Source organism: Pyrgilauda ruficollis, unplaced genomic scaffold, assembly GCF_017590135.1.
Source record: "Pyrgilauda ruficollis isolate IOZ18807 unplaced genomic scaffold, ASM1759013v1 scaffold9, whole genome shotgun sequence".
Lineage (NCBI taxonomy): Eukaryota > Metazoa > Chordata > Aves > Passeriformes > Passeridae > Pyrgilauda > Pyrgilauda ruficollis.
The window spans coordinates 7,124,961-7,152,894 of record NW_024531043.1 but is presented as its reverse complement, the minus strand read 5'-3'; the positions used below and the strand labels follow the sequence as shown (position 1 = coordinate 7,152,894).

At 45.8% G+C, this 27,934-nt stretch overlaps 1 protein-coding gene across 21 annotated transcripts in view; it reads left to right on the top strand.

Annotated features, from left to right (window-relative positions):
* Positions 1-27,934, top strand: part of FBRSL1 (fibrosin like 1) — a 500,045-nt gene that overhangs the window by 425,075 nt on the left and 47,036 nt on the right. For all 21 annotated transcript variants that reach the window (XM_041488543.1, XM_041488539.1, XM_041488537.1 and 18 more), the window contains one exon: positions 19,775-19,820. In XM_041488543.1, the coding sequence (XP_041344477.1) occupies positions 19,775-19,820 (46 nt within the window). The remainder of the gene's footprint in view (positions 1-19,774; positions 19,821-27,934) is intronic.

The following is a 27,934-nucleotide window of genomic DNA, read 5'->3' as shown; positions in this document are numbered from 1 at the left end:
CTCTCTCTATGCACAATGTGAAATAATCCCAAACCCTGAATCTTTTTTTCTCTGCATCAACTTGATGTGCCCCTTTTGCTCTCTCATGCCCTGCCTCTGGAAACATGTCTTAGGTGTGGTTATTGTGGGGCATCGTTCTGGCTACCTACCCAACAGCAGGATGAAGATGGCTCTTATCCCACCTGCAGTTTTATATGGCTTTTATGTTTTGGCAAGACGGTACAACAAAGCTCCCTAAAGTTACTCCAGAGAGCAAGGTCTTTGTTTCAAACAGTGTTTGGAGATCTTAGAGTCGTGCCTCGTATTTTCATGACATCTGTGCCTTAAGATAGTTTAAAATCTCTTTGATTTAAAAATGTCATCTCTTTTGGGCTGGAGGTGTAACCTTGTCTTCAGGCCAGGTGCAGGAGTGCTGGTACCTGTTTAGTAGCTTAGTGGTTTAGTGGTACTGTTTAGTGGTACTGTTTAGTGGTACTTTCCTTGTCCTGCACACTCTTCAGTGAGCCTCTTGTTGGCTTTTCAGATTTTGTTCTGTGATATCTCCCTGCTTTAAAAGGTGCAAAGAGCGATCACGGTGTTTTCATGCATGGTTTGTCGTTTTTTCAACCCCAAAGTCCCCAGAGTCTACCAGTTGAGTCATTTTTCTGCTGCCAGAGTTGTGCACGAGGTTTGCCTCTGGAGACAGCAGAGAGTCTCAAGGCTTCAGCCATGCATTGTTGAACAGTCTCCAGAGTAAGTGTCAGTTTGAAGTAAAAGAACTTGAAATCTAGAAGCAGGGAAGATAAAAGTGAATTTGATTATAGTGCTTTTCAACCACATGCATAGGCAAGATAATGAAGCAGGCAGCATGTTCAGCCATGGGTCACTTCACTCATGTTTGATACCATAACCCATGCTCGTGGCTGCTGCTGCTTTTGGAGCACAGCACTCTGACTTCCATCTGCCAAGGAGGGGTGGAAGGAACCTGGTATCTCGCTTGAGCCACGACACCTTTAATGTGATAATTTTCCCTGTCTCAGAATCAAAAGTGTCTAAATTCTTACCTGTCATCTCAGAAGTCTGGCTCTGGTTCAGAGGCCACCTAGATATGAAGTCAGACAAGCCAGATATGGGTCACTCCCTTTAGACTGGAAAAGGATAGCTTAATATTTTGTATATTTTATTTTATATTTTATATTTTATTTATTTTTATACCATGCTTTTCTTTCCATTGTGTGAAAATGGTTTTGGGAAGCAGATAAGCACTGGCTGAGATCAGGTGTGTGTTTGTACTAGTGGAGCTGAACAAAGAGTGCTTTGATAGAGCTGTTTTTCTTCATTAATTACTTCCCTGTTATAAAGGCTAGATCTCCTGGCTGTAGCCCAGGTAGATGTGAAATATCCACCACAAAATGATGCAGCAGCAATGCAAAAGAAGTACACTTAGGTTTATATGAGACAGATAAAATGAGCCCTTGAAAACACAATGTGCGCGATGCAAGCCCTGTCCCTATAGCTGGTGTTCATACTTGGTGACCTTGCACACCAGAAGGATTTGCTGCTGTTCATTGTGACTCCAGTTCCACCCCGGACTCCTTCATTTCAGCACAAAAGAACTGAATACTTTACAGTGGCTACTGCAGATTTATGTTAGGATGTGTTTGTAGCAATTGTCTGCATCCACTTCAGTTTATGGTGTGGTGAAGTGTGTTAAAGAACCTGGTCTGCAAGGACTTGGAGAGATCAGGGAGCAAAGGAAGGGGATACAGATGAGGCAATGAATGCTGGCAGTTATCTGAATTTCAAAGGAGTTTCTTAGCTGGGACTTCCAGAGCAGTTGTGAATTTTTCTGTTTGAAAAACTCAAGACAAATCTCTTCCACTCTTGTACAGCTAAGAAAATGTTTATATTTGAAGTAAGGGATGAGCAGGTGAAAGAAAGTGACTCCATTAGTGCCAGCCCTGAGCCATACTGTAATAGAAAGTGTAAAATCATAGAGTCAGTGGTCATGATTGAGAGTCAAAAGGTTACAGGGTAAAAAAGAAGTGAAAAAAAATAGAGTTCCTTATTTCTGCCTTCTAGTAGTTGAGTTTTCTGTCTGGCCAGCTGCCACAGCCTTAGGACTGCAACCAGCCTTGAGTATGGAAGGTTTTCTTTTCATTTCCAGTTGATCCCTGAGTTTATCCCTCCCACTCTTTAGGAGTGATACTAGGCAAATATGTTTTAGAAACATTGTCAGTGGCTGCTGCTCTCTCCTTGTCTTCCCCAGCACTTGTGCTGTGGCTGCAGCTGGTGGAGCTGGGTGAGCAGAAAGCTGGGATGGGTCAGTTCAGCAGAGGTTAATGCCACTGGTGTGCCACAAGAGCCCCATATTAAATCTGAACCTTGCAAAGATGTCTGGAAGCCAGCAGAGCGGGTGGCTGGAAGATTAACTCTGCACAGGGACACTTTGGGGAGCAGAGAGCCACAATAGCAGTTTCAGTGCCAGCTTTGTCCCAGCTGCCAGAAGGGATTTTGTCAGGGGAGTCCTCTACCATGGCACTGCTCCCCCAGCTGCTGGAACAATTGCTTGAGACCACTGGCAGTCAGCATGATTCAAGCAGCCTTCAGGCAGCTTTATTTTACAAGGGCAGCTATCCAGGTCCAAGGGCTGGCTCGGCCTGGAAGGATGCAGAAGGAAGTTTGTTGTGTTGTACCCTTCCACATCTCTTCTTCATCTGTGTTTAAGGGTCAGGGCTGGCTTTGTGGTTCATCTGTAGTCACACCTTGTTGAGTCCATTAATGCTCCTTGTATCTTTAGGTATTGAGTGATCTGACAGGACAGACTGTTTTTATTTTGTACATAAAGGTGCCATTTAGTTGAATTAATTACCTAATCTATTGCTAGATGAACTGGGATTTTAGCTGTATTAATTAATAGTGCAAACAAGGAGCGCCCTTAAAACTTAAACCCCTTTCCTTTTTCTCAAACTGGTTGCAGCTGTTAGATCCCATTTACAAACCATAAGTAATGGAACTGATAACACAGTTCCATGTTGGGATTGAACTGCAGGAACCAAACAAGATTGCTTGCTCAAGCTTCAGTTTCTTCCTTAGACCAGGTAAAGCCTTTCCTTTGCCTTTGTGTTTTGAAAAATAGGAGCTAGGAGGTATGTTTACCAAAATGGATTTTTGTCCCAATGGGAATAGCCCTCTTTTGCTTTCCTCTGCTTTTTATATGTGAGTATGTAAATATATGTAAATGTATACAGGGGCTTGGATTTACCCTCTTCGTCTCCCCCTCCCATGTATAATGTATGTGTTAAACACGTAATCATTAATCAACTTTGTGGGGAGTGGAGACAAGAAGGGCTCTTTGATGATAGATGTATACTTGTGACTGTGCTTGTATGCCTGTTTATTAGGCAGCACAGTGCTATCAAAAGAAACTCCAGGTCCCCAAGGATAAGAAACAGCACAGGGAACAAATGAAGAGGAAAAAAAATCCAACCCCTCTTACTGTAAAACCCTCTGTCTTCTACCATCTGTCTCCTTTTTTGGAGTGAAATAAATTGGGGAGAGAGCTTTGAATAAGGTGCTTATTTGTAATGCACTGAAACGCTCATGAGGAGCAGAAGCGAAGTTATGGTTAATGTTGCCTCTGATGGCTGGGAGTGTTGGAAGCAGGATGACATTATTTCTTTTGTCTGTACATGCTGGAAGTAGTTTAGAGAAAAAAAGCCTTCAGGATACCATGCACAAGCACAACTATTTCTGAGGTTTTAATATCATGTTTGATGTTATGGAAGGCACAAATTAAAGGTGGTCATTGCCCTGAAGTGTTCATAATAAAGACAACAAAACCCACAGTGGTTCTTTGTGAGTATCCAGCTCGGAACATGCTTCAGGCTGCTCTCTGTTGCTGGAGGAGGACTTGGGGCTCTGGAATTACGTGTCTGGAGATTAAGTTAGAGGCATAGGGATTGACTTCTTTGCATTACTTGCATACAACAGAAAGTCTTGGGACCTCAAAGCTTTGGCTGGATGTAGAAAACCAAGCATTTCCTTGGTTGTGCTAGAGGGGAGCTCAGTCTGGTAGAATTGTGCTTATGATCTTGCACAAAATTATGTTGTCCAGAGTGATAAAGTTGCAACAGACATGTTTGGGGGGAAAATTAAAAATCCAAAGTATTTAGGTGCATTAGATTATTTTTTGCTGTTCTCATTTAGCTTGAGCATACAGGTGCCTATTTTGAGAAGTACCTAGTCAAATAGATAATTGAAGTGAGCGTAAGAAGTGGCTTTGGCTCACTGGGTGTAGGACTGCTGGACAGTTTGCTTTGTGCTCTTGCAGAGCCGGGCAGGACTCACCAAGGTCTGACTGGGAGCGCTGGAGTGCGTAGGCAGCAGCACTCCCAGCTCCATCAGCCATCTGCTCCCTGTCCAGGAGCCTGCAGCAGCCAGGGCTCAGGGGAAGGGCTTGCAAGTGTGTTCGTGGGGAGCAGCAGCAGTGAGGCAAACAGGAAAGCAAAATTCCATTTTCTGCAGTCTGCTCGATGTAGAGAAGCTGATGGGTTGGCTGCAGCATGCCAGGTTCGTCGAGGTGTATCTGGTATTGTTTGAGCAAAGGGAAAAAAACAATAAAATCCCAGGAAGGTTATACTCATCAACAGAGACATACATTTGCTTTGCACTAAGCTAGGCTTTGTTTATGATAACATACCCTCATCCATTCTGGCTATTTTTCTTTATTTTCTATTGATTTCCTTCTCCAATTTGCTAGAGTCATCACTTCCAAATTGTTTTACAGATAAGCTGAAAGCCACAGAAGTTCAAAAATTTTCTAAACTGTTGACTCAGATCTATATTTTTGGTTTTTGGAGGTCTTTCCACCATTTTATTTTTCACAGGAGGAATAAACAAAGCTTTGGTTTAGGAAAGTGCTTCAACTACGGTGAGATTAAGCACATACATGGAGTTAAGCATTTGATCAAGTGCTTTTCTGAATACACTTCCTAGAAAATTGATGTCCCTTCCACTGCTCTTGCTAAGTTAATCGGGAGATGCTGAGGTCTGATCAGAGCCTTTTGTGCATTTTCAAGATAGTGTCTCTGGAGGATCATTACACACATCCCTCTGCAGAGACTACAAGGAGATTGTCACCAGGAAAGTGTTAGTCACTGTGTATTAACATGCAGGATTATTCTGCCTCTTTCTTCACTGTAAGCTTTTCATCTCCTTACTAAGCAAGCACAGTCATGTCTGGGCTAAAATCACAAAGGTTTCTTACAATGCTCCGTTTGTGCTTCCAGTTCAGAAATAAACTCTGGTGAAATGAGTTGTTAGTGGTTGTGGGGCTTTGGAAGAGAGGCAGGGAAAGGGCAGTGGCTTCAGCCTCTCCTGCCACAAAGAGCCCAAAGGGAGACAAGCCAGGACCAAGGCACAGGAGCCCAGCACTCAGCTCCTGGAGGTGCAGTTGTCAGGGGGGTTTAATGCCCTGGATGGAGTTGTTGATGCCTTGGCCAACGAGCAGATGGTCAGCCAAGGAAGGGTCAAGTACAGCTTGTTCTCCTGTTCCTTCCAAAAGCATCTCCCATGCAAAGTGGTGGTTGAACACACACCAGTGATGTTCCTCCTCCAGCTGGACAGCTTTCCTGCCCAGAGCCATGGCCGTGCCTGTGGCAACAACAAGGCAAGCCATGTCTGTGAGTGTGCTGGAAACTCTCCAGCTGGTGGCTGAGCATGGCAAGCATTAGTCAGCGACTGAAAAAACATTTGCCCCTCAGACATCACCATGAAGGGAGAAGAGCAAAGCCAGACCAGTGGTGCTCTGCATATTCACAGGTCCATGAGCAGGCACAGTAGAGAGTTTTAGAACACAAAACAGACAGACATCTATCTCTCGCCACAGGCAAATGAAACTTCATGGTGAAATTGTACTGGTGTATGTGGAAAATTAACCTAGTAATTGCCCTGCAATTGTGCCTCATCAAAGCAACTGCTGTTAGATGGTGTGTCCTGCTACACCACCTTCCCGGTAAGAGTCATGCATCTACACTTGCAGCCTTCCATCCTTCTTGAGAACTGCCCGACTCCAAGTGGAGCAGAGCCATGTTTTTGTTGGAAATAGCTGGTTACTGATACAAGCCAATTACTGGAGATGTTTCTTATAGTTTGTGCGTGAGGAAATGGCCTGGGTTTGTGGTCAGCAGTTGGCATGGTATGCATTTGACTGCTTTAATAGTTTTTGCAACCCCACCCAAATACTCACTGTAGTACAAAAGAAATAAATTTGGAAGAGCTGCTTGGGTGTAGCTGATCACATATTCACCCTATTAGCTTCAGCTGGCCTGTAGAGTTCTTGTACCCAGAACATGAAGAACACACAGCTTTTTGAAATAAAACTAGCTGTTCCCTATGTCAGATCAGTTCATGTCTGTACAGATGATTTCTCAACTGGAATTGCCAGTAACATCATTGGCAAAGGCTCTGAATGACATTTTTTGTCCATTTAGGTTTGGGGCATTTTTTCATTTTGTCTCTCTGTATTCATAAAGGAAAAATTGCAAAGAAAAGAGTCAAAGGAAAGTCAAGAGGCATTGTACAAGAAGGAAAAGATTATAGCAGGGAGGCATAATGTATTGGAAGTGAAAGACTGTTCCCATCTATTGGGAATTTTCTCAAGAATGTGAATGTACACATCTACTAGAAGAATGGGGAAAGAAGGGCTGACACTTTGTGGGGTTCAGACAAAAGAATATAGATCCTTTTCCCTTTGCATCAAGTGGTCCATGGAAATTAAATTGTCCTCTAAATGCAGGGGGGAGTTCCTGTCCAGAATGGATCACAGCATGGTGGTGACTGTAAAGAGGGTTTCTCTTCTACTACCCCTCTCCACAGGGCATTTGCTTGAAGAGCATAATTAGGATGTGCATCTGAAAAAACACACCACCAGACAGAGATACAGTAACACACTGGAACTCAAGTGTATTTTAGTCTGCTGCAGACAATAGAAAAACTGAGATGACACTGGCTAAACTTACTTCCCATGAACTTTCTCTCATCATTTCTTCACATACTTTGGCTTATTCACATACAGACCTCTTTCTGTAATGGAGAAAGTTGGGTTGTTTAAATGCCATGAAAGCAGTTTGATTTAAGAGGAAGTTTTAAAAAGAGAATGAAGGCCTGGCTGGTGAGGCCAGGAAAGCTTTTCGTGCTTTGGACAGAGGGCACAAAGAGCCTGGGTGACTCTGCTGGCCCAGGTTTTGCAGTGTGGCTGTTGGTGCCACAGCTGGTTTCTCAGAGCTGGGAGGTGCTGAAGGGAGTTTGTTGTTGGCCAAGTTAGTCTTAGATTGCGGGGGGTGGTGAGATGCAGGAACTGAGAGTCTTTTAGGATTTTTGGAGACAAGGATGAGAAGATTGTTTGTGAAAGCAACTGGAATGGGGCATGGAAAAATCCAGGAAGGCTGTTTTACCCACGGGTGAAACTCTCTTTGGTTTGGACTATAGCCAGTGGCACAGAGTAACAGAAACTTTTGAATTCATGCATCTGCTGCCTGGCCAGTCCTCGCTGGAGGCTCAAATGGAGCTGCCTGTTCTGGAACCATTTTAGCTGGAATCAGCTCCCAGAAGGTCGTTAATAACTCATGTCTCATCATCCCTCTCCTCCTTCACTCCACTCCCTAAAAACTGGGCTGGGAGGCTGTGCAGGAATTCGGGCTCTCCCGGGCAGGCCAGCAGCAAGGTGACAGGCTGAGGTCATCTGCTAAAGCCATCGCTGTCCTGCAGAGCACAGCCTGCACTTTCTGCCTGTTTTAGTGCTTTAAACAGGGCTGTGCATTCAGCAGTTATTTGTATAAGCATCCTCCAGGCATTTGAAAAAGACTTCTGTTTTCCAGAGGAGTGGAGGAGAGGGGCCAGAAGGAACTACATGGGGCAGAGTGGGGGAGCAGCCAAAATAAAGGGGTTTGGGTGAGCTCAGGGGGTGGCTGTGGGCAGACACAGTGGTGCACACAGGCTTGATCAGGCTCCCCCACACCTGGTATTAAATCAGAGAAAAGCCTTCCACCTTCTGGTGCTGGGAGTTATGCTTTTTAGAGCCGAGTTCGACAGTTGTTATTGCAATTTTGTGGTGCTCTTTTGATTTACAGCTGTTTTTACGACCATTGAGGCAGCCACAAATCGAGGAAATCTCATAAAACAGAGAGTAAACGTCTCCTTCACAACCCAGGCAGAGTTTTGGCATCCGTGCTTATTCCATAGAGCAGGATGTGTAAACAATATTGTGTCCCCTGAGTGGCTGATATCAGTACAGTTAAGTGGTAACAGCTTGAAAAATGCATTTCTCGTATATTGGTGGTAAAATTCGAAATGGGCCCCCAGGCTAAAGTAAATTGGTGACATTTTGCAGCAGAAAGGGGGGGAAGAAAGGGGGGGAAAAAAAAAAAGGGCAGCAATTGAAAATGCAGAGCCCCAGCTTTGAAAGCAGTGGGACTGGAGCCAAAGTTGGATTTATCTGCATTATTGCAGAATGGAAATAAATGGATCCACCACACTTGTTGCAAAGCATATCTAATTGGAGAAGATAGATTGTATGTTGGCTGCAAATGGGGGACTGCCCCATTCACCACCTTCTTAGGCAGAAGATGAGGTCAGTTAATGCCATGTTTAATCAAGGTACAAGAATGAGGGCTTCTTTCTTGATTTGCTGTATAGCACAGGAGAAAAGCTTGGTGACCCTTTCCTGTAGAAAGTAGGTGAGTGCACTTCACTGCCCTTGAATGAGTGAGGGATAGGAAGCCAGATGCTCTGCAGATGTGAACCATAGGCTTCCTTCCATATTTTCTCCTCTGCAGCCTCCATTTGCAGGGAAATTTATATGCTGTCCTTTTCTAAGGTGTTCCTAATCCCTTCTGTTGGATCTTGAAATATGTGCCCACAGTGGTGTGCCTTCTGTGGAGGGTGAGGGTGTCCACCAGTGGGAGCAGAGCTGTGGGGAACAGCCAATCCAACGGAGACTTTTTTTCCCTAAAATGCTAAAACACAAAACCTGAGACAGAGGGAGAAGGCTTGATGGGCAGACTTGATAATGAAGTTTAAAGAGTCAATCTAATAAACACCAGAGAGACAGCTTCTGGAATTTCACCATGTTTTGGGATTACCGCATTCGTATTGTTTACCTAATGAATATTTGATGTTTCCTTCATGGATAGAGTTGCTGTTACGTGGTGGGGGTGACAGGAGGTGTTGCAGTCCTGTAGCTTCCCCATCTGATTACCCAGGGTCTGCTGAGCATAATGAGAGAGGGTCCAGTCCAGCTCAAATTAATCTGGTGTCTGTTGGCGAAGGAGAGCCACGAGAAGACCTTGGGCAGCTGTCTGCTTCACAGAACCTGGCAGGGAGTTCTCAAATAAAAAAGCTGTCGTTCCTTTCCTGGACTCATACTCAGCATCTACTTGCCCAGTTCTAATTAACCTAATGGATGGTGTTAAAACTGGGCATCTGCAAGGGTTCGCAGACCAATAATCCAGGTGGTTTGGGAAATAGTTTCCTCATTGGATCAAGAGAGGAGGAGAAGGCAGATGATCATTCATTTTTGTTTGATTTTGCTTTCTGGTGCTGTCTGAAAAGAGCTAGTCTGAAGATGTTGAGTTAGGAGGTGGCAGTCCTCTATTTCTGCAATTTCCATAGGCAAAATGGGAATGGCCATTCCCCAAGATCATGCACACACCCAGCGCTGTTGGTGCTAAAGCTGCAGTGAATGACACTTTTATCCAGAGGTTATTTGTTAAATTCTTTACTGGTGTGTTAATAGAAAGCACTGGACAGGAGGTGATTGCACTGTTTGCTTATGAATGTATTCATGTTGGTAACATTTCTATTAAAATGTTACCTTCTGGAGTCATGTTGCTGCATGGGAATCTCAGCTTCCACACGTTTTATGCTTCAAAGGAAAAATCCAGCTGTGTGTCTTGGTCTCAAGGATTAAACTTGAAAACTTAAATGTAGAAATTAATGTTGACAGATGTAGACAGATGTCCAAATTGTCTTCCTTTGAAGTTGTATTAGATTTTAAATCTTTTTAGTGTGAGTCCCCTTGGTTTCTATAATTATTTTGCGTTGCCACAGGCACAGAACTGGAGGGCTGCAGCAGGTACTAGCACTGAAGCAGAGGAGAGCAGTCCCTGAACCACAGTCCACCAGCAGAGGCAAATCTCCTGAATCTCAGTGCTCTTACAGCTCAGAGGGGGCAGGGCCAGCTCTGCTCTGGTATGGTTCACACGACTGTAATATTCATCTTGTAACGAGAATCTCTCCTACACATAATTCTGGTGGGAATGAAAATTTCCCAGTAAACCCCTTAGCAAGGTTGCTGAATTAAAAAGAGGAGATACTTCTTAGGTGGTGAAGCCTGCCTGAATCACACCATCTCTGCAGGAGCTGCTCCTGCCTGCCAGAGCACTGGGCACATCCTGACGCTGCCTGTCAGCTGCTGCTGGGCCAGTGGCCCCATCCAAGAGCTCCGAGTCTCATGGGATTTGCCTTCACGTTCAGTATGAGCACATCCAGCACGCTGCAGCTGTGGGTGAAGCCAGGGATGTGCTTTGTGTCCAAGCTGAGTAATCTTCTGCATGAAAGGGGAGCCCACTGCAGCAGCCCCATCCTCCTGGGTTGCACAGCTGTGCAAGGAGTGGACCTGGGAAAGAACGGTGCTTTTGTGCAGCGCAGTTATGTGTTTAACATAATAAATGTTTATTGTCCTCTGGAGCAAAGGAGCAATAGGCTAAATTATAGCCCGGGGAGGGAAAGTTAGAATCATGAGGTATAGGCTGTTAATTATCTTTTTTTTTTTTAAGCTGTCATAATGTACTGGCGTTTGCCTGCAGCTCCCCCCTCCCACTGCTCCATCACCTCCTCCACCACCACTATCTCTAAAATATCTGCTTCCCCTACCACTGGGCCCTCCTCCTCCTCTCTGGCCTCCTGCTCTTTCATTTGTAAGGCATCTCTGGCCTCCTGAGAGATTTGTGACTTCTCTCCCAGCAGCCGCTTACGGTGATAAAGGCCCTCAGACTGCCTCTCTCTGATTAATCAGCCCTCGTGCAGCCTCGATAGGGTGTTAATTTGTAAACTCAGTGGACAGGCAACTGTGATAAGCCTCTGCAGCTGCTGTGTGTCTGCCGGGGGGATGGGCAGATAAGGCTTCAGCCCTGGGATGCAGCCAAGAAATATTTTGGAGCAGTGAATTAGAAACAACAACAACAAAAGAGCCTTCTGCAGAGGCACTCCTTTGAGGTTGCTGTGGGTAAGACAGCAAGTTTCAATGGCAGCAGACAAGAGCTGCTTTCCTGATAAGCTCCCTGACCCCCCAGGCGCAGGAAAGGGCCAGGATTGCATCCACAGTGGGAAATTGTGTCAGAGGGATGTGCTGTGTCACGTGCCGTGGTCTGGGCTAGGAGGACACTGCCATCTTCCCTGTGCCTCATGTGCTCACTGCAGTTAACCTGATGCTTTTCAGAGAATGTGATGCTGGTTTGTCAGGGCTGTCTGGCATGACATGTCACCTGCAAGGAAGGGATGGACACTAAGGGTGTACAGAACAGCATCAGTGTCAAATGATTTCTGAGCACCCTTAAATGTTTGCTTTCTGATATGGTTCACATAAAATTCTATATGGCATTCACTATGTATCCAGTATATGGATTAAAAACAAGAATACAACATTTTCCCTAGAGAGCCGACCATTCTGAGTGGTCTAAGACCACAGAGTAGTGCTCTGAGAAATAGCAAAGCTGGGGGTTAAGCTCTGGAAAACCCAGGCAGATTGGAGAAGGCTGCAGTGATGACAGGCATGTATTCTGTTTGTCTGCTCAAGGAGATTACGTTGAATGTTTCTGGTGTGCTCATGCAATTTTCCCTTTTTTATTGATTTGATTATGTTTTCTTCAAAAATTGAAAGGAGGAGATATTTCACTGAATTTTTATCAGTGCTTTGGTTCAGCTGAATCCTAATGATCCTGCCATTGTTGGCCTCCCTAATTGTTCTAATATTATCTGACAACATGCAACAGACGATGGAAGCGGTTCCTTCCCTGTCTGCCAATGCAGGTTGTTATTCAGTTCATTTTTGAACTGCAGCAATCCTCAGACAGACAGTGACCTTTTTATGAAATCAAATGTCTTGCAAAACCCTCTTGGTCTCTGAACTGTGATTTATAGCCATTTGTGTTGGAGAAAGCTGCAGGTGGGATTTGGGTGACACATAATTGGTTAAAAGATAAAATAAAATGAAGGTTGCCCTGCTGGTACAGTGATGGCAGGAGCTACAGGAATGAATTGCTTGGCAGTGCAGAGCCTGGCCCTCCTCCTCCCGCCCTCCTCTGTCGCTTGCCAAGTCCTGTCTGGCAGGCCATTACAATGATAAATGCAGGTAGCTGGCAAAGACCACAGCTGAGAGTTTGTTCTAGCATGCCAAGCCCTGCTTGGCATTCCCAGTTGGTGCCAGCATTTGCACTCTTACTCAGTTTGACGGAAACCAGGACATGAGGTGTGAATTTATGTCCGCATCCTTCCAGGAGAGAGTTGGGATAATGAAATGCCAAGGCAGCCCTGGGAGCAGCAGAGTAATTTGGTAGGTACCAAACAACAGTCTGCCACCTGTCATTCGCAGCACAGTCCCTGCTCTCCCCCATCGCTCTTCCTGCAGTGCAGCCTTTGAATTATAAGAAGTTTTAGATAGTTCTGCAAAGAGCACTCGCCGTTCCCTTTGATTTAGTGCAAATAAAAAGCCATATCCCCGCCAAATAGATGGGCTGACTAGATAGGATCAAGCTGTAATGACAATAATACAAACTGCTGTAGCAGTGTGTTACACAGCATTCCCAACCTTTCCTACCTGAAGTAGGCTTTCCCTTACATTTGTAGCAAAAGATAAATAAAACCTGTGTTTGCCTAAGTGAATGTCTGGGCAATGAAAAGAATTTGACTGTGGAAGTGTAGGCTGAAGTCTGTTTTGGGAGGGGTTCAGCTCTCTGAGAAAGGCACGAGGGCTCTGGAGTTTGGGATGTTTTAAAGCAGACCACACAAAGCCCTTTTCTCAGTGTGTCATGGAGAACTGTGTTTCCCTGGCTGTGGTGTGTATCAGTTGCCTCTAACACGGACACATCACTGCCTCCAACTTACTCTGAGAGCTGCAGCCTGACCCAGTGGCACATCCAGGCTGTCCTCTGGGTGCCACTCATAGACCAGAACACCCAGGAGCATATGAACATGTGTTACGGGGAAATCAGTGCTGATTAAAGTGGAAAATAGCAGGAGTGTAAAGCAAAGGTAGATTTGGTAGTGGTTGGGGAGCTGAGGTTTGAAGGAGGAAGATCCTGAGATAAAGACCAAGTGCACCCTAATTTAAATTAGGACACACAGGCACACTAACATTAGGCAAGTATTTTGGCTGGTTTTAATGAGGGACAGCTGGAAATTTTATTTTCTTGTTGCTGTCTGGAAACAACCAAGGAACCTTCTGCAGCTGTCTGACGAGGTGAGGTCCAGGAACTCCCCAGCTTCCTCCCTTCTCCTCCTTCACTAAATTTTTTTTTTCAGTACATGTATCTATTTATTTATTTATTGGAGCTGAGCTGGGAAGGAGAGGGAGTTTGATCTTTTCCTTTGGGAGACAGCAACTGCTCAGAGGAAGGTGAATCATGAAGCATCGCTAATGGAGGGGATGGGAAAGGGAGAACTCTGGGCTGCAGCCATTCCCCAGGGGCTGGGGGATGGTTTGAGGAGGGAGGGAAGAGGAGTTAGCAGGCCTGTGCCCCGAGGCTGTGATGGCAGACATGCTGTAGGTCAGATGTCCCTCTGTGTCAGAGGATTCAGTCACCCTTTGTCACGGGAAGAGGCACATCTGTGCAATAACACACCACAGCAGCGTGTGTTTAAGAATTACTGCTGCTGATGCTCGATTGAAACTAGTTTGTTCAGTCCCACAATGGTTGTGAAATGATGAGGAACATGCTCAGGGTTCAAAACATTGTCAATTTAAGCTTACCACTGTCTTGCCAAAAGAGGACCAAAACAAGATGTGGAACTTGTGGAGGAGCAATGAGCTCGGTTCCTCACTGCCCTGCACTGTGTCAGGCTCCATACAGCATTTCCTTCAGTGCTTCCAGTCCTCATCCACTTTTCCTCCCATTCCACTTGCCATTGTGTAAAGTCGGTGTAATTCAGTGGTGAATTAGGACCAGTGATCTCTGCTTCTAGGCTCTCTATGGCCTAATTTAATCTGTTCCCAGACTCGTGCTAGCTTCTCAAAGGGGCTGTTGCAAAAAACAGTCATGGTCATATAAACTGCTGAGAGAAATGAGCATTCTTGGAAGAAAAAGTGACAAAGAGGCAAGTGCATGGTGACAGTCCCTTCCAGGAGCAGAGCAGTACTGAATATGTGTGTGCTAAATGCATGTAGGTGGGAACCTAAACAAGTGTGTTGCTGTATGGAACATTTTGTTTCTGGTGAGCATTCTATAGCGTAAACTCATGAAAGATACAGAAGACCCATCGATACCTCTCAGAGATGGCCTTGAATCATAATTGAACTAGAAGTATCTGTGGCATTTAAGGCTTTGCCAAATCAAGAAGTAGTTGCTGGTTTGGGGTGTTTGTGCTGCGTGTTTCACTGTGGTGTGTTATGGTGTAACTGAAGGTACAAGTGTATTGTCAGGATTGCTAGAGAGGTGGAGACTCTTGCTTTGGGAATATTATTTATTATTAGTCCTTATTTGTACTGGAGGTCAAAAGACAGAATTTCATAAATGATCCCAGCTATCAGCTGTAAGCAGATTTTTCAGAACAACCTGGTCACCATTCAGGTTTCTAAATGGATTTTTGGAAATGCTCTATACCCAGTAGTTCCAGTCAGGCTGATGCCCCAAAGGCAGCTGCTGAGTGCTGAGCCCTCTTGAAAGCCCAGTCTATAAATTCTGTGGGAAGATAATCACAGTGTGGATTTGTAGAAGTCCTGCTCCCTCTTGCTTAATCCCTCACACAGCTGGGCTGTGCTGTGTCCCAGCCAGCTGTGTACCACAAAGCTGGATATTCCTAGAAGGTTCACAAAAATTACTGAATTGGAGGTCTGACTTTTCTTTTGTCTTCCTAACTGAGCTGTGGTTTCTCTCCAAAACTAATGCAGGTTTTGGAAAGACTGTAGGCTACCTTGAAACATCCCCTCACAATGCAGGCAGTGTTACCCACGGGCTGCTTCTATATCCTGAAATGTGTAGAATACTTTGTTGGTCTTAAGGGGGATTTTTACTTTGGGGTTTTGTGTGCATGTGTGCTATTTCTAGGCTTCTCTTGCACCTTTCCATATGTATCAATTTCCATTTCCTACAGAAGAATCACAACCCAAACAATACCTTCCTGTTTTAGTTATTGTTCTCACATTACTGGATCAGGGGTCTGGTATGAATGACTTGCAGAGTGAACTGCAAAGTAGTAAAGCAGTACTGATGTTGCTGAAATTCTCTGCTGGACAAGCGATCAAGTGGCACTGGAGTGGTTGGTAAAAGCAAGGGATACAGATCAAAGGAAAGAATGAAAATCGATCCAAAATTTTCAGGTAGTGTCCGTGCTTTATGCTAAAACTTTCTTGAAGCGTATCCAGCACTTTTAGTTTGGAAATCTCCCGGAGAAGTGTTTTCTTGTGAGCTTTTTAGTGCTTGCTAAGTTCAGTAATTGTGCAAACAGTCTCTCTTGAGACTGGCTTTTGGCTGTCTAGTAGATAGGCAGCCATCCAGATCTAAAATTTAAACTGTATTTTACTGTCTCCTTCTTCTGCCTACTGTACTGGACTCACTTGGAGGGAATGCTTGGCTTTTGCCCTGTGTGTGACATACATACCAGCTCCCTAACACTACTTTGCTTGTTCCCTGTGAGCCAGACCTGCAGCCTTATAAGCAGTTTCCCAGTGTCTTGCTATCAGGCTCCTGGAGTATCAGGCTTGGATCTGGCATTTGGTGCTCCAGGAGATGGCATGAAGGTCCACAGAGCCTCTGTTGTTGGTGATGAGGAGCAGTTCTATTCCCTGTTAGCTATTTATAGGCTACAGAATAAGGGGACAAAAAGAAGTAATTGCTGTGAGGTCTGACATAATTTGTAGTGTTGTCTTCGTCAGATGATGTTGTTCTGTTATATATAATCATTAAATTATTAATCTGCAAGAGCTCTTGCACCTTTCAGCTGGCATGGGTTGGTGGGAACCAGGGTGGATGAGGCATGGACTTCATTTTGCCTCACTGCTCACCTTCAGAGGAGAGGGTGTGCTACATCCTTTGTGGTTACCACCTCAGATTTGAGGAAAAAGCTGCCTTTGCTGAGCTTTTAGTGCTGAAAATTGAATCAGTGTTTATATGTGCTGGGTTTGAGGGGAGGAAGGGGGAGGGACTGCAGCACCACTCCTCTGCTTGCTCTCCACAAAGCAGAAAAGGGCAGAAATGTTATTTTCCTCTACAGTGCATTCAGCCTGGTTTCAAGCTGTCACAGAACTGCATGGAGGCATTTTCCCCTTTAGGTCTGGAGTAGAAAAGAGAGGAAATCAAAAGGTGGTAAAGGATTGGTAACTTCACTGAATAGCCCACAAAGGGGGCCTGGGAGGCTTGGTGTCGTCGAAAGGGTGCTGGGTCTTAGAGGTTCAGCAACATGAGGTTACCTCAGAAACTGCTGCTCTGGGGACAGGTGTCAGATAAGCTTCAAGTTACTGGGGACAGGGGTGGGAGGGTGCAAGCAGCATTTTTGTGAGCACAAGCCTGTGGTGGGTTCTGTGGCTGTGGGCTGTGCTCCGGGGCAAGGGAGATGAGCAGCCACTGAGCAAGGAAGGGTGGAGGTGTCTTCTGTCTGTGAGCTTCAGGCTGGGCAGGTCTCGCTGCCTCATGCAGCAACAAAAAGGAACTTGAGGGGTTTGTGAAATGGTCTTTCAGATGGAGGCAGGCAGGAGGCAACGAGAGGGGGAAAAAAGGAAATTTTTAGTTTCATTTTGCAATCAAAGAGCATGTGATTTCCTGTGATGGCTTGAACTCTGCATAAAAGACTCGAAATGCCTGGTTTTGTTCACAAGGGAAGAATTTAACTTTATTAATATTATTTTTAAATCCCTTCTTAAACATATGCAAATGATTTGCTTGGAACAGCAGTATTTGGGAGGGGACTTGTTTTAGCAGATGTTTTGGTTTGCTGGATTTTTTCAGTCATTAGTGGGCTCCCTCAGACACATAGGTTTTATTGTATGCTTTCTTTAAAGGGTGACTGATAGGGTTGAATGATGTATTCAGGCTCTTCCTCCCCCAGCTTCCCTCCTGCCTTTACAGCAGCTCGCAGAATATCCTATAGCACAGGCGTTCACTGTTTCAGAATGGTGCTCGTGCCAAAAACTGCTCAGATCTGGAGCTAGAAATCACCAGAAGTGAGAGCAAAAGTTACTGTAAACTCTAGGTGTGAAGGTTCGTGTCTGTGAACTGAAGCTGCGATGTTGAAAACGCTGCTCTGTAAATGTTGACTCTGATTGTGGAAGGCGGCGGCACATGCTGATAGCAGAAGACTGAGCAATAATCCGGGTGTTTTACTTTGTCTTTAAAGTGAATTTTCTGGCTTGACTTCCTTAAGCATTGTTTCTATATAGTCTGGACCTGCAGCGCTGAGCCCTTCAGCTGCCGGCTGAGCGCTGAGCCTGCGCAGGGAAGGGAGTGGGCTGGTGGCTGCTGCCAAGTGGGGCTGCGAGCCCCGATTCCAGACCAGGGGAAGCACCAAGCTTCTCCAGCTGGGGTGGCCGAGCAGGTCCTGCAGCCGTGGCTGGCTGCCCAGGAAGGGCTCTCCTGAGCAGGCTCCTCTGGAGCTCTGCACACCCCGGCAGCTGGACCCGGCATTTAGGATTTGTGGCTCAGCGGCCGATTTACTGCTGGGGCTTTAGTGCAAGCCACGCCGAAGTTTCATTGCCTGTAAAATGGGGGAATCTTATTTATCCACCTGCCACGTGTCTGAGTGCTTGTGGAGTGCTTTGAGAGTAGGCCCTGGCTTTGTGTGAGCTGTTAGCATGGGTGAGTTCCCAGAGCCTGCAGATGTGTTCTGCGTCCGTGGTGACTTGGTGTTGATTATAAGTGAAAAATCTCCTAACAATGGGTTGTAAATTCAGAGTTGGCTGTCAAACGTTTTATGCACCACTGTTGTTGCTGCTGTGTGACTCTGTTACACTTTCTTTGCAAACCAGCCTAGGCAAAACGTTGTTTAATCCTGGTTCTTCCTCTTTTTAATCCATGCAGTGAAGGGATCGTGCAGGTAACTGATTTTCCCTAAGATTTTAGGATCTTTTTGCTGAGCTGTGTAATGATCATACATGCCACAGCTACACGTGCAGCTTTGTCGTGGACATAATTCAGAATTTTTTTCTTATGTGTCTCAGCCTCAACCTATTTTTCATGTTGTTTTCCCTCTCTTTTTTATGCATTTGCATTAAGTAAGACATTCAGTGCTTGCAGTGCCACTTTTCTTAGAAGTAACATTAATGGATCACTCTTGCTTCTTACTATATCTCATGCAGAACTTCTTGCATTTTACTATTTGTTTTTTTCCTTCTGAGTCGTCATTTAAAATATGTAGCAACGTAATACAATTTGTAGTGCTCTTTATCATGCAAATCTCCCAAGGCACCTTAGAATAAAATCAATAAAATCAAAACCAAAATCAACTTCGTTCAGCCATGTGTTGAATTAATTAATTGTTTTTAAAGCTGAGCCAGGGGAAAAAGGCTTTTTTCACTTTCAGTATCTTTTGCTTGTCAGCTTTGTTCTTCACCCATTTTATTCATGCAGCAGTCAGTGCCAACACGTTGATGATACTTTCTTGTAGATGGTAGTAATGTTGATCGTGCTCCTGCTCCCAGACCAGCTTTGATTCTGGAGAGGCTGCTTGCTATTTTATCAGATAGCGAGGAGGAAAAGCTTATGCTGAAATCGGTTGACTGCTTGATATCAGTGGGGGGAGGAAAGGAAGCCATCAAATTAACTCATAAAAGCTTTAGTTACGATGAATGGACTTTTTTCCCTGTCTGTCGTTATCATCTTGTCTGTAACCCAGTGACCCTGATTATCATGAAGCTGTTTACAAGGTTTAGGTTAATTGGATTTCTTTAACTGTTTCCCAGAGCTGTGAGGAGCACAAATACACTGCTGTGAAGTTCAGACAGCATAGTGCAATCCAGTCTGCAAGGATACGGGCTTCTTCCAAGAGGAAGTCGTTTTATTTCATACTCAACTAAGTGCATAGCAGCATGTACCTATCATTTGGCATAATATTGAACAACACCCTCCTTCATACAGATGTGTTCAGTTGCAACTTGTGTTTCCAATACACAAATTACATTTTGCATGTTCAGCAAGAATTGAGCTTATTTTCAGTGAGAGAGCCTTTGAAATGTGTTTTGGTTTCTTTTTTTCTTTTTTTTTTTTTTTCCTTCAGCTTGATAGCAGTTTCACTGGTTTTGTTTTTATATGAGGAATCATGGATAAAATAGCTGTGCATTGCATGGCTGCCTAAACAAACGAGACAGGAGGATGTAGTTGGGTGAGATCAGGACAGTCCTCTTGCTTGGCTTTCATCTCCTCAGGATGCATGCTCGTTCTTTAATGGCACAACATTGCACCCTCCAGGTGCAATGCGCAACTGCAGGTCTCCAGATAACCCACTTGTTTTATGAGCTGTGTTTTTGTGAGCAAGCCTTCGGAATTTCTCCTTCACCATTATTCACCCTCTCTTTCTCTTCCTTTTTCAGGCTTCTGTAGGCTCTGAGAAGCTGTTCTCCCCTGCAGCAAATAAAGGTAAGTGATCTGGAGAAATGCTTTCCTTATCTTACAGCGAGAGATTTGGGTTGTGAATCCGTGTTGTGCGAATAGCAGGACATCAGTTTTGCCAGAGCCTGTAGCTTGGCCACACACATTGTCATGAAGATCAGCTTTACAGGCTTGTGATGATTTAAGTTAAAATTTAGAGATGCATTGTCTCAGTGTGGGGTGGGACTTCTTCCCTTCCAGTAAGATTTGTATTAAGTGTCTTGGAGGGAGGGATTACTGACAAAGAAGAAGTCAGTCCTTACTGTAGGGGATGTGCTTGTCCCTCTAATACAATCAAATCCTCATTTCTTTTAAACAAATCAGCATTTCAGTGCTGTCTGTGTCGTGCTGTCTGTGTCATCCTGACAAGGGCTTGCACATCCCTCCCCTGCCAGTGCCCATGGAGCATTTGTGCCGGCACATCTCTGTTCTCCAGGACACAGAGGAGGGTGCTCAGCACGGCACAGCTCCACTCCTGCTGTTAATGACAGTTACCTGTGAGAGGCACTGGGTGTTGCTAAGAGACTGCCTCGTTCCACAGCCCCTTGGGGGGCACAGCCTCGGATCTCTAAATACGCCCAGCCCTCCTCTGAGGGCTCGGCACAGCCGTAAAACCAGGCTGCTCTGCTTTCGTGTGTTCCCAGGGATAATCTCACTGAGATGGATACCGGGCAGAAATGCCAAAGAAACAGCCTTGGAGAAGGCAAACTGTGGTACACGGTGGAAAGCGTTGTGCTGGGAATGGTTTCACTTCACCATGCTAGGAGGTTTGTGTGGCTCCAAGTGAATTGCCAGGGCTTGTGGCTGTCTGCAGCATCCTCTGCACTGAGCTGCAAAATAAAATCAGTTCACAGCAGTAGTGGATGTTAGGGGCATGCAAGTACCCCAAAGAGGGGAGATGAGGCCCATCAACAAGAAGTGATGAAATAAACTTCTTGCATTATTTCAGTGGGGCCAAGAAAGGAACAATTTGCAGTTGTGTAGGAGTAGGTGCCGGACATAGAAAGGCGTTTTGGTGGCTGTGTGCTCCATCACCTGGATCCAGGCCCAGTTTTTAGCTGGGCTCTTCAGCAGCAGTAACTATTAGGAATTCTCTTTCTTTCCAAGCTTTGCAGATTTTCAATGCCAAATGTGGAAACCGATGACAAGCCCATTATGTTATTACATTTGTAGATATTTTTACAAAAGTATGCAGCTTTATCCGGGGGAAAGAGGGAAATTTAAACAAATGGTGGGGAAGAACATTTCTCTTCTCTCACTTGGCTTGCTGAGAAGGCAAACCAGATTGCCCATATGGAACTGCCTCGGCAAAACAAAAATCTTGCCATCCTGCATAATGCCTGGCACAGAGATCTGCTGGAGAGGCTTATGTTGAAGCGTTAGCAGCTTTGTTGGCTCCTCCTTGTGCTGAAGCCCAAGATCCCCCACCCCTTCATATCATGGAGCAGCTCAGCAACATGAGTTTTCAAAATACCTCCCTATCAGGAAGTTAAATGTGTGAACGCCTGTGAATTTGCTGTCTTGAAGTTTGTGTTCAGTGCTGTTTATATCCCTACAATTTCAGCCTGTTCCTGTTTGCTTTAATGTGGGTGTAGACATTGCCAGCTTTGGGTTCAGATCATGGGTTTTGTCTCAGGCTTCTCTTGTACCCTGGCCCTGTACCGGTGTACCTCGCTTGTGGCATGGCCTGCCATCGTGGGCAAGCTCTCCTGGGGCTACCTCAGCATTTGGCACTTGGCTTGACAGGTGAGAGAAATTCGCCTCAGCAAAGATTTTGTGCAGAAACCCAAACAGTGCTAAATTTTACCCCTCGCCCTGTTATCACTCCCGCAATGCAAGAGCCAGATTTGTCTCTTGCACATGCAAATGAACGCCGCTCCTACGCGACCAGGCTCGGGGATGCCATATGGCCGGGAGAAAGTGACTTTCAAAGCAGTGCACTTAAATTCCTTTTGTGAGATAAGAGCGTTGATTTAAGGCCGTGTTCTCCAGGGCTGGAGCCCTGGTGGCTCTGTGGGGAGGGGATTAGCTCAGCACGGTTTCCTGATGGGCACACGCATGGCGCGGCACGCGCTCCTCCTCTCCCGTGGGCATTTGCACTGTGCCCTTCTTTTGTAAACACCGGCGGCCTTTTTGGAGAGATATTAGCTAGCAAACGTGCACCATCCATGCTGCAGCTTTTATTGAAGGTAACCAGGCTTCTAAAACACATAAAGTGGATTCATTGTCTGGTGCAACTCCCCGTGTTCCCAGTCCATTGTTTGGTGCAACTCCCTCTGTTCCCACAAACTTTCCCTGGGGATGTGTTTGGCCCTGTGTATTTGTTTTATGCCGTCCTAGTTTATCAGCAGCTTAGCAATGCAATTAAGTATTAAGATAGGCGGGTTACGCTTATTTGAGGCTGGAACAGCTGTAAAATGTAACCTTTGACCGCATTTGAGAGCTCCACAAAAGGCCGGAGGAGCAGCGTCTTTTGTCTGGGGCTCTCTGGGTACCGTTTGCCTTTGCCCCCTCCCCGTGGTGGCCGTGCTCCTCCTGCTGACACCAGTTCATCTGCAGCAGCAGATGCACGGCGTGGATGTCCACTTCGGGGACCAGGCACTATTATGCTGCAGAGAGAGGTGTCCTGACCCGGGGTGACCTCAGTAGTCACAGCTGTGAAATAGGCTGAATGGGGCACTTTGAGCTTCCAGCAGAAGAGGAGATTAAATCCTCTGTGTGAGGAAATAATAATTAAAAGTAAGAGCAGAGAAGCCCTGATCTGCTCTGCTGACAGTCTTTGTTTTCTGACGCAGAAAAGTGTTTGTTTGGCCAACTTGTCGCTGCAGTACAGAGTTACAAGGGCATTTGCTGCCGAGGGCCGGGTGTTACATCCTCCTGGAGAATAAATCAATAAACAAATAATAAAGGTCTGTTTGCTCTCTCATGCAGCTCCTTTCTCACAGGAATCTGCCAGCCAGCCCTTCCTTTTTCTGAAGGGCAAGTACCAGGAAAGGCAGGGGAAGCACAGGCAAAAGCCAAATGTGTCCCTCTGTCTCCAGGTAGGAGCGTGAGCCAGAGGGGTGACAGTCAGATGAGTTGTGAGGCTGAGGAGGTGAGAGGGACAGTCACCCCTAAGTCACTGCAAGGACCTCTTCCTGCCTGCTGTGATCATATTTTGAAGTGTGTAGGGTAGGATAGTTGGTATTTTCTGGACTTGAGCATTGGGTCCTCACTGCTGCTCCCTCCAGCTGTGGCTTCCCTCGTGGGATCTGGCTGGAGGCGTTTGAGCTTCCTTGTCCCAGTCCTTGCTCCAGAGCTGCTGTATGCCAGGGAAAGCAGGAGAGGTTGGTCCCACAACAGCCTTGCAGCTGCAGCCCAGGTGACCTGCTGAGTCCCCAGTGTTTGAACCCAAGGCCACTGCAGCAGTGAGAGTGAAATGGATGTCTTAAAGGAGGTGTTTCTTTTGCTTGGTTTGATAGGTCAGAGGCTCCAGGGAGGAAAACCTCCATCAAAAATTGGAGCCTGGGCAGCAGCCAGGGTTTCTCCATTCATAACCCTGGGCAGGCTGTGGGTGGGGAGGTGCCTGTGAGATGAAAGAGGTGTCCAGGAGCCCCTGGGGCATGAGATGCCCATGGAGGAGCCAAACCTGCACAGCCCCGTCTGCCCTGCAGCCCTGGGAGGCACTGGGCAGCACGAGGGGAAAAAGAGCTTTGAAGTCTATTGAGAACAGTATGTTGCTCCTGTCTTTGGATGAGAATCAAGCTGGGCACGGAGGGAGCAGTGTAATCCATCTGTCTGGTGGCACAGAGTGGCTGGCCAGGACCCAGCCCTGCCCTGGCTGCTGGGGGCTCGCTGAGCTCCACGCCTCAATTTCCCCCTCCTGCAAAATGAAGACTAATGCTTGTCAGCCAAGTGCGCTCAGAGACTTAATTAATGAATGTTTGTCAAGCGATTTATCAAGAGATCCTTTTAATGAGAGATTCCATAAACAGTGCAAGGCTTCATTTTCATGGCAATAATAAATGACAGTGAAAGTAAGTCTTATCCTTCCCCTGCATATGCACCCCCCAGGAAAAAAGATTGCTTACCCTCCGCTCTTACTTCTCCCTGGGTTTCTAGGCAGAGGGCTTTGAAGTGCTATCTTTCATCATGAACTGTACACATCCTCAAAGCTCTAAAGCTCACAGCCTGTGTCTTATCCCTCTGACAAGAGGGAGGCAAGCTTTCTCGGCATGCAGGTCATAATTGTCAGCCATGGGATGTGCCGCAGCCACCCGCCCCAGCGGGCTAATGCAGCTTATGCTTCTTTGAAGTTCCCTCCCTTTATTTTCTGTCCTCTTGACCACAAAACTGTGCCTTGGGCCAGCAAGAGAGATTTCTTGTTCAGAGACGACACTGAGCTCTGACAAGCACATCTGAACCAGAGAAGAACCCTTGTTCCTCTGAGATCACTGCTCCATAATGTTGTTGCCTTAAGGGGACTGTCTCTCCTTTTTCTCTCTGCTTCTTCTCTTCCTTTCTCTTATTCTTTTTTTTTTTTTCCTTTAATTCAGCACTAAACTGTCACACTAAATCATTTTAAAAGCTAGAACTACAAAACCTCCAGTGTAGGACATGCTGTTAAAAACTGATGGTTATTACTGTGAGATGGGGTGAGAGGGGAAAGGAGGGGCAAGGCGGGCAGGGGCAGGACGGGAGAGCAGCAAGTCAGCTCTCCAGGAGGAACCTGTGAGTGCCCAGTGAAGCAGAAAACAACCTGAGTGCAGCTGAGCTCAGAACACCGTGCCTGGCACAGGTTTGCAGCAGCACAGCTCAAAGGATGCTCAGCACTGACAGGGGAGTCAGGAGCCCGGTGCTCCCGGGCTTGCCGCGCTGCCTGCCTGCCTTGGTCCCGTCCCCCGGCACTCTGTCTCCAGTTGGCAGGGTCAGAGACTCCCTGTCTGGGCTGGGACAGCATCTCCTGTAATCAAGTCCACTTCTCCTTCAGGGCTTTACCTTACTGTGCCAGGAGAGAGAGCTTTCCATCACTGCAAGGTCTGCACAGACAGAGCAAACGAGTCTCACCGCACCTGGCCAGGCACTCAGCTGTGTTTTACACAAATGGAGGTCAGGAGAGATGTCATAAATTCTCCCAGTTTTCTTGTGTGGGGTCCACAGTGGGATCTGAGCTGCATCCTGTCTCTTGATCTCAGTTCTATCCCCATGTTCTGGTTAGATTTTGATGAGGTCACCATCTTGTGCTTGATTACCTGCGCAGCCAGGGAGCTTGAGGGGAATGATAATTTACAGCTGAACCTTTGGACAAGAGTCCACCATGATTACAGGCATGCAAAAATTTCCACAGCAGCATCTGTAATAATAAATAAAATAAGTAATGCATTTATTTAGATAGCAACCATATTGCTGTGATTTATACAGTGCTCAGGATGCTCTGCAGCTGCTCTGCTCCCCATGCTGCATCTCTGGTGATTTTATCACAAGCTTACAAGACTCTGTTTTTTTCATGAAACTCAGGCCCTCGGAGGATTGTACCAAAATCTAAGATTTAATTTTGTTATTTAGGCAAGACTTCAGTCTTCCTGACTACAGAGAAGAGCCTAGAATTTTTGATTCTTCTGTGCTTCAGAGCCAGCAGGCAGTCATAAAGAAGCCCAAATACTTTGGTTTCAACCCTGTTTTAAATACAGTTTGTGATCTGTAAATGCTTCTGGGGTTGGCAATACTGGATACTCTGAGTTTAATGATAAATCCAGTGTGTGAGCCCATCCCACCATCTCAACTTTTTGGAAAGTTCTATCTAATTTTGCCACCAGGATGAGCGAGTTAGCTTTCTTGCATGTGTATAAACATAATTATACAGTGGTCTGAGAAGGAGGACTTAGATTTTCAAAAAGCATGGGCAACCAAAATAATCACCCAAGTCACAGCCAGTTACCCACATTTCAAATCAAAACTAAACACAGAAAATGGTGCAGTAGGTGCAGTCTTTTAGTACTGTAGTTTTCTGATTTTGCAGGCTAGGCTCTGGAAAGCTGAGCCTTCTCTTTGGGAATGGGAATGCACTCTCTGTCTCCCCTGTTAGCAGTTTTGTGTGTATTTATTAGTCCAGGCTACAGCCATCCCTGTCTGCAGCAGCTGTCTGTGAAATTATGATGGACAAGCAAGAGACCATTCACCGTAACCACACTGCCCGGTTAGTTTGGTAAAACTCAGACTGCAAAAGTGGATAATTTATTAACTTTGACACAAACTGAGTCTTGTGTGCCTCCCAGAGTGAGAGCTGCCTCGTGCAGGCCAGCAGGGTCTGCTTGCACCCGTGGCCATATGGTTTGCACAGCCATCTCCAGGCTTCTCCCCTTCCACTGAGGCAGCATAGAGCTTTCTTTGTAGCTTCAGGCTGCAGCCAGGAGAGTTGAAAAGTTGAATTATAAACATTTCCAGGCCTTCTGGTTGGTATCTTGTGTTTTGTTTTGTTACTTTAAGGATGTGGTGGAGTATGTTGCTGCATTCCTGTCAGTGGGATTAGAATGAATAGAAGCAATACTGTAGGAGATAAAATGTGTTTAATTATTTATTTGAGAATTACAGACTGAAATTGCTTTTTGATTTAAAGCTTCCAAGTCATGGATATGTTTTTGGAGTAGAGAGAGACTCACAGAAACATATATATGCACAATTATCTAGGGTAATGTAAGAAGTCTCTTTGCTCAACTGCCCTTCCTCCACAGAATTTGTTAATTTCCTTAAAGATTTTAAATTTCAAATGCGGCTTTGTTAAGTATCACAGAAAGCTAACAGCATGCTGTGCCTTGCCCACCAAAATGTAAATAAAATAAATAAAGTCTTCGTTGTATAAATGTTATGAAGTGGGTGGTTTATTTTCTTTAATTATACTTTTTATTTAAAATAAACTATAAAAGCAAAATATTATATATCCTGAACGGGCCAGCACAAGCTTATATTGATTGAGTAGGCACATTCTAGCTTTTCTCAGTTCATGTAAAAGTAGATAAAAGGACCATCAAACTGTAAATCAGAAGAAAAAGATAAAAATTCCTTCCAAGTGCCTGTAGTAGTTTACATTGCCTAGGCTTTTAAAGGATGTTTGAAAGATACCATCTTTTTACTCCTTGTTTGTAGTTTGTTTTTCTTTTTTCTTGAGTAGTGAAAGCCAATGGGTAAAGTCCCAGTGCTGTCTCCAGCTGTGGTCCCTGGTTGCATTTCAGCACAGAAGGATGCTGTAGGGGGGTGATGTTAAGAGCAGCAGTTGCAACCCCCACAAAACCATTGGGCCTTCTCAATCCTGCTTTTAAAATACCTCAGAGACATGTTTTATTCATGGAAGATTTTGTAAAGCTTCAGTTTCTGAGAAAATTAAACGCTGGGTATAAACCTGATTCCCTCTTCCAAAGGGCGAGCAGTGCAGGATGAGAGGAGGTGTCAGGTGTGGGTCTGAGCTGTGCCCAGCACATCGCCAGGATTAAATCAGCCTTGCTCCGTGGAGAGTCCTTGTTCTCTCCAGCTGCCCAGCCTGAGACTCTGCTCAGCTGGGGTTGTGCTGGTATTCCCAGCTCTGTGATGCCCATTTCCGAGCTGCTCCGCAGCTGTTTCTGTGTTCGTGGAGCAGTTTGGGCTCTGGTTCTGTGTTCGTGGAGCAGTTTGGGCTCTGGTTCTGTGTTCGTGGAGCAGTTTGGGCTCTGGTTCTGTGTTCGTGGAGCAGTTTGGGCTCTGGTTCTGTGTTCGTGGGGCAGTTTGACAGGGTACCCGTGAGCAGCTGTGCTGGGCTCTCTAACAGCCCATTAGGGACCCCTGCAGACACAGCAGCCCCTCACAGTGCAGGTCACCAGCACAGAACAGGCCAGCCTGGCCATCCTCCAGGGATTTGACAGTGCTGGTGCAGGGGGAGCTGGATCTGACCCCGGGTCAGCTGGTGTCTCCTTCTGGGCAATCCATGGGAGTGATCAATGAGACCAGGGCGTGCTGTTTAATTGCAAATGGATCTGGCTACTCTTTTGTGTGCAGTGCTGGCAAGGTCTGTAAGTCCCAGCAAGAGACCTCAGGAAGAGGATGCTGTCAGCATGTCACTGCTTCTCCTGCTCCTCTCACTGCCCCTCTGGAGA